Raw genomic sequence first — 12261 nt, 5'->3', positions numbered from 1 at the left:
GCCACTCAGCCTTCATCTCCGCACAGCGCTGCTCTTCCAAGATCCGCAGCAGCACTGCCTCTTCTTGCTTCCTTCTCCCCCAGGACAGCTCTGACATCCCTACAGACGTCTTGTTTAGCAGCTGTCCCAGCAGTGTCCCCAAAGCAGGCAGGGTTATATAGTGCTGCTGCCTCCATGTGTCTTGGTGTGATGCGGGACACCTCATTAGCAGCTCCCAATGACGACACGCTTGTCTGAAGGTTGGCAGTGTCATTTCAGGGTCCCCCCCTGCCTCTCGAGGGGAGGGGAGAGGAGCTGAGGGGCTGTGGGAGAGGCTGATGCCATTCCTGCACACATTGCCAGTGACACGTGTACGGGAGGAAGCGAGGGGTAATTTACAAACCGATTCCCTTATCTGAAAGACCCATCCGTCACTAACTGTAGCCACTGGGGCATGAAATTAAAATCACCATCCTCCCCTGGGGTTTCACGGGACCAGTAACCGGGATATGCAAGTCACAACGCTGTAATTGAGCTAATATACAGATGGAAACCAAAACAATAGACCTGCAGTGCCAAGAAACAATAAATTTACACTTAGGCTCATATTAAGAAAGCAATTCCAATCAGAGTATCAATTTTCCAATGTGCAGTATCACTGAACATAGTGTAATATCACTACCTTCCTCTTTTCCTTTTGTTGAATGCACAGAAATACCTGCAGTCCTTCATTCCCTCCTCCCAGTGGCTGAGCCTCCATAAAGCCATGGAACTTTTGCGTAGTGTTCCTTGTTCTTTGGCATGGAGGCACTTCAACCAAGACAACAACTCCTACCACCTTTTTCATCGAAGGAACCTGAGCTCCTATTCCATCCCCTAAGCAACCCCCCATGCTAATGGAATCACAGAATCAACAAGGTTGGAAAAGCCATCCAAGATCATCCAGTCCAGCCGTCCACCTATCACCAATACCTCCCCCTTAAACTTCAGGTCCCTTTAGTACATCATCTAAACATTTCTTCAACACAATATATAAATAACTAGACGTCCTCTTTTTTTTCAATAGCTATTTTAAATGTAAAGGATAGCATCCAAGTTCATGTTTCCCAAAGTAAAGAAAAGCTATTTCATTTTCTACTTCAGGATCGTTTCAGTGATGCAATAAGCAATAGCAATGACTAAATGACAGTATTTCACGCTGCAAACGAGAAAGTATCTCATTTGCCATAACTAATGAGATTTGTTGGCATTTTATTACAAAAGCCAAGATCTAGAAACCTTAAAAGCTTTCTGGCTTGGTATATTTAAACAGCTCATTATTTACATATCCAATTACTCTATGCTACAGATACATTTTCACAACATAAAGTAGCCTCAACCTGCAACCTATTTAATGGAGTGTTCTTTCTGTGGTTTGAAATTACTGTGTGAATTTCACAGTAAAATTCTATGAAAATCTGTGGGCCTTCCTGATAGTTCCTGAGCTACCACTACTCATTTCCTTACTGATCAAGCAGTCACCTTCTCAATCTTTCACATTTTATAAAAATATACCATAAGACTATATATCCTACTGCACAGACCACCAAGTGGAGGACTTTTGGGGTTGGTTTTTTTTGTTTGTTTTTTGAGATTCTACTTGATCTTATTTCTATAGCATACAACTGATTCTAGGTCTCCCAGTGACAGTCAATATCTGAACCTGTGATTTTTGCAAATCCTGTACTTGCAGCTTGCTATCTCCTTAAATCAAAGCAGAGAATTAGAAAGATGTTCCCAAACAGAGGTCCAAACCCTGCAATAAGTAATAGCACTGACTGCTCACAACAGCTACAGCATAATATTAACTTCAAAAAATCCCTCAGAATTTATCTTAAAGGAAAAGAGCAATTTTAATGAGCAGCTGAAGCATACTGAGCACACATTAAAATTGTGCCCCCTTGTGTATTTTCAAATGCTTTGAACACCACAAAACACATCGAAGTAGTAAAAAAATTACCCACAACTGAATTAAGTTCAACTCAGGAAAATCTTTTATGAAAAATTTATAGCAACACTACAAACTGTGGTGCTTTCACTCCTTGAAGGCACTATTGTAATTAATAAGTCATTCACAGTCCTGAAGTACATGAAAGAAAAGTTCAGTAATTTCCTTCATCTGTATGAACCCGATTTTCATAAACTGTGAAGACTGCCTTTGACTTACTCATATGCATATTTAGCCTTTGTACAAAGATGTACACAGGTGAAGTGACCTGCTTAAATCCGCCCATGGTGCATCAACAGCGCTTTGGAACGCCCCACGCCTCCTGACACCCCTCCCCACTGCCCTTCCCCTCTCCTGAAATCAAAGCTCTGCCTTATTGTCTACAGCTTCCATCACCATAACATATTCTACTTCTCAAGAGCACTTACATCCTGGAGAAGTTTCTCCAAGTTTTCCTGCAGCTCATAGAAATAGCGAGAAGTAATGAGACCTTCACGTGACTTATCTAGGCAGTCTCTAGCCAGCTCAATAACTTGATGGTGGATGAAACTTAGGACCCCATCTGCTAATTGCAGCACGTTCTCTGGAGCATTGGAGGCAATAAACTCCGCCAGCCGCTCTTCCATCTGCGCTGTGGCCTAAGAGTACAGAATAAACAAATTATTCTTAAAATCTGACTATCCCAAAATCTAAACATAGACAAGTAGGGTTCTACAGTCACATCCTCAATCCCAAAATGCACCAGGCTTAAAAAACTGTCCAAAATACAATGACGGTGTTTTGCTTTGAATAAAAATATTATTCTGTAGGCAAAAGCTGCGTTCACAAGAAGAAACAACAACATTTAATCAGGACATGCTACTTGAAAATGGAAATAACTATAAAAATATCCTGCTTCTGAGGCTGCTTTCCTCCCAGGTCTCCAAAATAAGGATGTGAGATACAAGGCAGCTCTCAGAAATTGTAGGCAAGAGCATGAAATCTGAAAATCATTGCCCCAAGCAACAGACAGACAGCATCTCTTTCACTTTAGGCCTCGATATTCTGTCACCAGAGCAACATCTATTTTTACTATTGGTAAAGCAGAAAGGGAATGGTCATATTGACAGCTCTGGGATAGATGAATGTCTGCACTCATTTCAGTGAGGCATTAACTCTGAAAACTTGATTCCATGGATTTCAATATTCAGCTTTAAAAGAAATAAGCAAAAAACCCTCTGTTTTATTTTCATTGCAATCACTTCAGTACCGAAATAATTTGCTTTTCTGAAAACTCAAGTTTAACTTCATTGCTTCTCTGGTACCAAAGGCCCCAGTGGCAAGCTTTGCTTTTGTCAAAATCTCTCACGTAATTTGGAATGACTATAAAAGAAAACATGCATTTCCAGTATGTAAATGTAAAGCCTACCAAGACCAAAAAGTTTGGATTGGTATAAAGCAAACTTAATGTTATTATACAGAGAATGTTGGGAGAATGTTACTCAAAGTATTTTTAAATTACTGTCCAAAATAGTTTGTTTAAAGTATGCACGGAAGTAAGCTAAGCATCCTTCCTCCAGCAGAGTCAGAATTCAAAGCAGAAGCTGAGGGTTAGTTTGCCCAGAGGGTTGGAGAATGCCTTGCAGACATTCAGGGTCAGGCTGGATGGGGCTCTGAGCATCTGATGGATCTGTAGGTGTCCTGTTCACTGGAGTGGGACTGGATGGCCCTTAGAGGTTCCTTCCAACTCAAATGACTCTATGATAATATATGGAGATGCTGGCCTCAAACAAGTGAAATGGATCGAGTAGCCACAGCATGGCCATTCTCCTCATTCCCATGCTCATTTATCATGCCAATTGTGAGAAAATTCACATGAAAATGCCAAAATGAGAAATTCAGTAAATACAAAGTACATACATAATACACAAAGCCTTTCATACTTTTCTATCTGAATATACTTCATCTATTTTTTTTTCCACTGCAGAATTAATACAGAAATTTATAGAAAGCAGCTTCCAAACTGCACTGCTCAGAAATCAGAGGTAAGACAAGGGGTCCGTCACAGTATTACAAATTAACTCAGCTTTGTCACAAGTTCATTGACTGCATTATTCAAAAAGTGATTCCTTACCTTTGGAAACCTTTCTTTGTACACATGGTTCATCATTATTATTTCACTGTCAAAGGAAATTGGCGAGCGACCCGGGCTAGAGGAGAAAAGAAAGTACATCATCATTTACAGGCATCACAAACATTGCTTACCCTGTCTGCGGGGGGCAGACAACCAGCTCCTTGCAGTGAACACAAGCCCTAACACATGGGCACAGACAGAGTGGGACACATGTTACAGGTACATCTGCCATTGCTTGCTGTCTCATTGCCTTCTTGGCGATGGCACCAGGGCTGCACAGAAGTCCCTGATATCTCCAGTCTGCAGTGCCAGGAAGGCATAGAGGAAGTGCAAAAGGACCCTGAGATGCCTTTCCTGTCCTTTGTCTGCTGCGGCAGGGATGCATGAACAGTGCTATTCAGCTAAATCCCATATATAAATACCAATGCAATAGGAATAGAACACTTATAGGAAAACTGCACTCCCTTGGGGCACAGTACACAACAGATGCATATGCATGTATGCACAGGTTAACAAGCAACTCCCAAGGCACACCAAAAAAAAAAAGGATGGTGAATCTTGGCCAACTGTTTTTATATGACTGTTTGGGTGTTTCTTAAAGAACAGTTGCATCTCATTTCATCACACGTGATGGTACGCAACGCTCTGACTCATCCCACTGCTGAGGGCAGCCGAGTGAGGTAATGCAGATAATCCCCAGCCACGGGATCGCCTGCAGCGCTGCGTTTTCCTGGTGACGTCGCTTTAGCAATTGGGATGAGAGAAGGATTCCGTTATTTGGCATATTATATGACTGCTGCCCTCACGATTTTAAGAGTCGTGCATACTGCTAAACATATTTTCTCTACGTAAAAGCACCCAACAACAATACTATCTGAATCAGTTCAAACATTATAAACTCGTGAACGATGAATCTCCCTACATGGAATAAATGCATTTTAAATTCTGAATGCATTACAGTTCCTACCTTGCTGCTAACCTATTTAGAGGAAAAACATTCTTTCGGGAATAGATATTTACAATTCAGAGAAAATTTAACTCACTGGTTCACAGAATATAGCAATACAAATCTCGTTTCATGCCCGGTGCTGGAATTCCATGAATTACGTTGTGCCTTGGGTTCATTAAGTTTCATTCCTCAGCTTGAGAAAATGCAGTTTGGCCTAAATACCTCACTAACACGTATGCTACAAGAGAAAACCTGATGTGGGTGCTCAAATGTTACTCATTAATATATATTTTTAAGAGAAGGCACGTCTTAGCTTCGTAGATAGCTGTTTTTTATAAAGAAACATTTTCTTTCTGAAGAAGCCTACATTTACATTCATAGAGAGTATGCAAGATAATAAAGGGTAAGAGCTTTTAAAAAGTATTTTTTATATATATACATATACATATATATATACAACTTATTTGGAAGCAAATTTCCCCACACATCTAGCCAACCACATTTATTCTTCTTTCTCTAAGCTCAAACACACCAGCAAAAACACACACTTGTCTCCTGGAAGTTCATCTGGAGCAAAACATTTTGGTGAACATATTTTAGGAAGAATTTATTTTTATGTAATGAACTGTTTCTGTGTGATTTGAGTGAGGTATACATCACAAGGACATATAAATCCTTTGATACTACAGAAATATATAGGCACATACATATGCCATCTCAATGCTGAAGCAGTACTACTAAAATCTGTGCATGCTGAACTATTTGCTGTCCTACAGCTAAAATACATGACTTTTTTTTTTTTTTTCCTTGCTTTCAAGACATTTTATTCATATGAATACAGGAATTTAAGTGCTCTGTGGACATTATGCTTCTTGGCAGCAGCTGTAGCATTTCCTTAAGAGTGGCCACAGTGGTAAGAGGAACTACGGGGCTGTTTCTTACAACTCTAAAACACTGTAATTCTTATTTTCTTTGCACAAGAGTCTACTGATATGCAGAAAGTAAAAACTGAAATCTCCTTAGCTTCCTTGGGTACTGGCAGATTTCTCTCTCATTTTTGGCAGCTGATTAATACAACTTTTTCATAAAATCATAGACTCAGCAAGGTTGGAAGAGATCTCCAAGATCATGCAGTCCAACCATCCATCTACCACCCATTTTTCCCACTAGCCCACCTGGAATGCTGAACACTTAAGCAACTGAGGATAAAAGCCAGGAGGAAGCTTCAAACTCTCATTCTAAATGAAATTCTCCCAATATAACGTGTCAAACTAAATGCCTAGCTGACTACAGCAAGACTGCAGTATATCTATACACTGCCTCATGTTGAGCTTGAGCCAAGGAAACTACAGAAATGACTCTATGGGTAAGTGACTAACCAAGGCTGGCTGCCAGGCACTGCTGGTTATTCTACAGCATTGTGGAGGTACAACCAGGAGAAAAAGAAGCCAGGACCAGGCAAGTAATGAATGCTACTGTCGGAGAATGGAAGAGAATTTGTAAGGAAAAGAAAGAAGTTCAGATATATTGTACAGGCATGACAGCTTTTCAAATGCAAAAGCTCTGCACATCTATACAGCACGCACAAGATTTCACACACGGTACAAAAACAGTCTAACATTTCAAGCCTTACAAAGGAACAGATTATTTTCTGTAAAACAGGACACATACTGTGCATGTGCATAACATCTCAAGACAAAAAGCAGGCTGCTTCTCTCTTCCTGGTGCAGACAGGCAGGTCAAAGAAATAATTATTGTCAGGGAGTTTTTCATCTCAGCAGAGGAGACATTAGAAGAATAATACCTGTCCCCTTAAGCTTAACAGCAGAATGAAAAACCGCTCTCTTCCTCCCCTTCCCTCCACTTCATGAAATTATGTTGTAGACTTTCAGCGACATCTTTCTCCCACAAAGGTTTTTAGCTTGTCACAACTCAGGTCTCTTTATCTGACACTATAGCTCACAGACAGCGATTTCAAGGAGTAGCATATTCATAAATTTAACCTTAAAAAAATTTAGCTGAACAGTGACTACATGTAACTGAGCTGTTTATGAACCTGCATTTTTTTCTCTTTGACAGCTGTAATTAGAAAAATGCAGAGAATTTAAATGCTCTGTGTCACTTCCAGACACAGAAAAGAACAAATTCTAAAACTATAGAGCTATGGTTACATAAAATACAAACCATACATGTCCTGAAGGTGAGCAGAGTGCTGGCCTTCCTCCTCCTCAAAAATTCACTTTCTAAATACTCGGCCTCATAGAAATCACATCATTACTGGGTGTCAGAAAGCTCCCATTGATAAAGAGAAGGTAATGCAGAAACACCAGATCCAGCACTACACATGGAGCACAGCAATCACACCTTGGGCCTAGTTCTGTTACTGGACAAGCCCATGGCTAAAAGAAAACTGAGCTTGGCAGAGCAGGATCAATTTTTGAGATAAAATTGGACCGCGTGGGCCACTACTGTGCGCTATCTAATCTTTGGTCCCATCTTGGATGCTTTTTATGATCAATTTCTTCTGATAACAGGCATTTTCTAGGAATTACCTCTGTACATTCTTAGTGGCAGGGTCTAGCACATGGGAAGTCACAGTAGAGGACTGTATTAAAGCAGCACTGCTCAGCAAACTGATGAAGCAGCACGCTTGACTGAGGATGATCTCATCTACTTCAGCAATATAAAGATTCACTGCTGCAATCTTCAATGCTTTCTATCTAGACAATCTTTTCCTGTAATATGCAAAGAGATCAAGAAAACTGGGAAGACTGGTGGGCAGAGCACATGCACAATGGCAGCTGTTGAAGAAGCCACTGCTAGTTAGCCTAACTGTTATCTCCAGCATCTTCCACTCGTCAGCTGAAGGATGACAAGTGAAGAAAACCAGGGAAAGATGGAGGGCAGCAGCTCAGGTTTTGCATGAGAATACATGCTCTCCATGCATTTTTACACCTGGCAGAGAAGACCTCCTTTGGGTAAAGCCCAGGACTGTTGCAAGAGAAGTGATTGCAGCCCAGGCAGCTCTCTGTAATCAGTAACTTGAAGGATTTGAAGGTCACATTACATAAAAACAAAACAGTTGAGAGATGGTAGTTAAGAAGTACCTCTCTGGACAATAAAGAAATACGCTCTTCTACTAAAGCACAGAAATGGATGCATCACGTGAAGATTCAGCCTTTCATTTAACAGGTGAGTCTGAATCTCTTGCAGACAGATGGGAGAACACCTGCCTTCAGTGACCAGCTCTACAAACATCACTCTTTTGAACCCCACTGCAGTGCCAGGCCACCTCCTTCCCCTGCATATCAAAGTCATTAAGGGTACACTGAATAAATGTTAACAATCAGTCATAAACATCAGGCCATCTTTTAATTACAAAGATACGACTGCCCATCTGATGTATTTTGTTCATCACCTTTTCATTAAAGCTGATCAAACAGAACCATATAGTACCTTTTAAAATAATACATTTTGGGGGATTTCCTGCCTGACTTTCAACACAGTAACTGCTCAGATTTTATTTTTTAATTTTTTAATTAAGTAAAAATGTCCTCTCAGCAAGCGAGCAAATTCTTATGTGGGCAAACAAATAAGCAAGCTGTGCACTGCATAGGGTCTGGTCTTCACATATGTCAACACTTGTTGTTTACAAGGATGTGCTACCCCCTGCCAAACAGAGTGCTAACTCCTACAAACACTGATACATCAATACAAAAAATTGGAGCAATTTTCTCGAGGAGTGAGGGCCAGGAGGGATGTTTGTTAGCAGTAAGGGTGCTTTAGAGTCACACAGCTTAACAGTGCTAGCCATAAGCAAAATGAAAAACAAAGCAGAAACAGTAAGTTTAAAAAAATATAATGTTGCTTCGCTCTAAGATTTGGAATACCAATCAGGCTGGCTACTATCACACCGAAAACCAGAGAGCTAGAGAAAGTATTTCAGAAATGAATATTGAGCACACAGTCATGACACACTGGATTAATCGAGTCTTGTCACAGATTATAAGGCTATGATATGATAACTCTGCTTTTAAATGGGCTTACAGAGAACAAATTCGCAGCAAACTTGTAATTCATATTAACAAGAAAAAACAGAATTTGGCTCTTTATTTTATTTACATCTTCCTGGCATCAAGAGTAGTGTTTTGTGCTTCTTGATGCCGACAGCGGTATGTCCGTGTTAGAAAGGACAATAATTACTTTAGTGATGGTTGTCTACCTACAGTAACTGTCCTACCTACAACGAATTAGTACTGCTACAGCTACACTGGGCAGCGACAGCTGGTGTTAGGAGTGACAGCAACAGGACTGAAGTAGGACTATCATTCAAAGAGGCTTGAACAGTTAGTCCAAATCACATCACTAATCTCTTACTACATGGCATTTGGTAGAGACTAAGTGTGCTGCTACCTACAGGACTTACCAGCTCTTGTAGATAGCTGAGTAACTACACTTAGCAGTTCCGTATGCAATTATCATGCAGCCTGCACTGTGGTTTAGAACATACAAATAATTACAAATAATCATTAACTGTCCCTTCTGCCATATCATGATATTCACCACACATTTTCTTGTTAACTTTACCTATTTTACTTCCTTCTACTACAAACTCCAGTCGACGTCCTGAGCTGGGGCACAGTGATTCAGCATTTCCAGCTGACAATGATTTAAAAGCAGTATTACCTCTGATACCCTCAGATGAACAACATGAGGGAGATTTCACCTCTTCATCCCCTGCTTACATGAATCCTTCTTGTTTCATAACAAAAGGTTATGCAGACGCTGTAGAAGATATGTGTCTCTCAACTTTCATTCACTTGGTCCAGCAGTAAATTCATAGCAAAACTCAAGGCTTTTGCTATGATATAAAATGTTGGTGAATTTGTTTTTGTATTTTTTTAAGATTGTTAGAGAACTGCAAGAAAGTCTGCCCAGAGAGTCTGTGGAAAATTCAAGACCTGTCTGGACGTGGTCCCAAGGCAATCTGCTTGAGCAGAGGTTTGGACAAGAGGACCTCCAGAAGTCCTTTCCAACTTCTATCATTCTGTAATTCTGTGAAAGATCAAGTCTTAGTTGCTTCTATTTTTAAGTATGGGGGAAAAAAAAAATCAACTACAGAAGGAAACAACCCCTGGATAGCTGTCTCCTGAAGAACTGATTCTCTGAAGCAACAGTAAAAATTACCCAACTGCTAATGCAGTTTTCTGTGCTATTATAAAATTGCTCGTGGGTGCAATTCTATTTAAGGTTTTGACTTCATCTACTCTAGTTTTCATTCCACTTTAGAAGCTCTGCTGGAAAAGTTATTAAGGGTGACTGTAATGGCTTCCCTATATGACTGCAGCAGAAATTGAGAAGAAACTTCACTAAAGGAAATCTACATCCTCTAGGGTTACTCTGAGATGCTTTTGGATCACATTTTCTTAGTTACGATGGAGATACAAAAGCAGACTATGCAAAGCATGTCACAACTCAAATCTTCAGTGTCAAATGTTAAAACAAATAATAAAAATTATTATTTTCTGATTAGGCGAGGTGGGGTATAAGCTCATTAATTTCAAAACCATGCAACAACAACAAAGAAAAAAACAGCTTTCTCTTACTGTTCTTAGAACTGAAAACACACATGTGAAATGCAACACTTGTGCCCAACATTTTAAAAATGCAATAAACACCACCTGAACTCACCTGAGACTGCGTGATCGAGGCCGCAGGGCTGGAGAGTGACGCCCTTCCTCATCAGTGATGCTCTCAGTACTGAAATGCTTTGTCAGGAAATGAAGTTCATCTGCCGTGGGCTGAAAGGGCAGCTGGTGCAGCTTCTCCTGAGATGAGCATGATGACTGAGTACAGAAAAAAATACAGAAAAGAAATGCACTAAACGCATGCATAGGGTCAGCTAATGAATGGAAGAGGAACGGATTCTGCCAGACACTGCACACTCCAGCGGAAAAGAAAGCTACTTATCAGACCAGGTGCCTCTTTTTAACATTCTCAGTAGGCTAAGCCAAACCTTCTGTACAATGACAGAGCTGGTGAGACCAGGACAACTTTGGGAACAGGCTAGGAAAGGAATACATGTGATTCTGGAACCGTTGTGAAGGTAATTACTGTTAGGAGACAGAAAGGAATGCACATTAACACCAGTGCTACCCTGGAAAGGACAAGGAGGTTCCTGGAGTGGTGAGCAACTTTCCTTTTCCCTCATGCTCTCTTAGCTCAGGAGTTTCACTGGCATGCAGAATGCTATGGAGCTGTGTAGACGCAAGAGTTTTCACTGATCACTGGCTCTCCTTGGAAATTGCTGCATTAAGTAGTCTGTATTTTACTTCTCCATAATCTCCATTTAATTTCTCCCTTTCTTTACCCATCACACTTCCTTTCTAGCCAAGTAGGAAATAATGAAATGGAAGTAGCTGACTTTGCAGAGCTGTAGGATTAATAGTTTCCTGTTACAAACACTAAAGCAGTTCATCTGTGTTTAAATAAGTTAATAAACTTATATGACTTGTCTTGTGATAAGGATAGATGTGAAACAGATTTAATTCTTGAACCTGTATGAACTCAAACTCAGAAAAAAAAGTGTTGGTAACATCAAATGTTGGATGAGGGGAAAAAGCTGTAGGCAACGAAGGGCTGCACTTCTTCTTGTGTGATTTGTTTGAACATCCTTTCCATTTACAAAAATAAGGAAATGTATTACGTAAGGACAGATTATAAAAACCTCTGAAGTGCCAGAGCAGCACTGAGTAACACCAGTGGGGCTTATGGAAAACACGACACTAACCTAAGCTCTGAGACTCCTTACTGATCTGATTAAATTTAATTGTGCGCACTTTTCTGGCGGAAGATTTTCTCCTTTTGCTACAATGGCCCTCACCCCAACAGGAAAGCAGGGCATCCTAGCACCAGAAGAATGTGTTTTAAGGACTAACACACGATCTGATGCATATGACCAAAGTTTTAACTCACCTAGCATGCTGTTCTAGACAGTGGTTCTGGAAATAGAAAGCTAACAAATATGGCTGAGCCGTGAAAGCCAAATGCTACCAAGGCTGCTCACTGACTCCAGCACGTCTATAATGCTGATAAAGAAAATATTCTGAGATCACCTAAATTAGGTGCATCCAAATTTGCCAAGAGAGAAACAGCTACTCTTGAACTGAAGAAAAACTAAGCAGACTGCTGCAGAACCAATAGATGAAGAACTGAACGTGAGCACTTCCAAAC

The 12261-nt window shown here is 40.4% G+C and overlaps 1 protein-coding gene across 10 annotated transcripts in view; it reads right to left on the bottom strand.

The window, feature by feature from the left end:
* MAST2 (microtubule associated serine/threonine kinase 2) overlaps nt 1-12261 on the bottom strand; it is a 187017-nt gene that overhangs the window by 31803 nt on the left and 142953 nt on the right. For all 10 annotated transcript variants that reach the window (XM_042873336.1, XM_042873337.1, XM_042873338.1 and 7 more), the window contains 3 exons: nt 10720-10874; nt 4080-4155; nt 2395-2604 (listed from right to left, as the gene is read on the bottom strand). In XM_042873336.1, coding sequence (XP_042729270.1) covers nt 2395-2604; nt 4080-4155; nt 10720-10874 — 441 coding nt within the window. The remainder of the gene's footprint in view (nt 1-2394; nt 2605-4079; nt 4156-10719; nt 10875-12261) is intronic.

This window comes from Lagopus leucura, unplaced genomic scaffold (genome assembly GCF_019238085.1).
Source record: "Lagopus leucura isolate 7727_CA_CO unplaced genomic scaffold, USGS_WTPT01 Super-Scaffold_100009, whole genome shotgun sequence".
NCBI classification, from domain to species: domain Eukaryota; kingdom Metazoa; phylum Chordata; class Aves; order Galliformes; family Phasianidae; genus Lagopus; species Lagopus leucura.
Note: the sequence above shows the minus strand (reverse complement) of the source record. Positions and strands in the feature narration are given on the sequence as shown.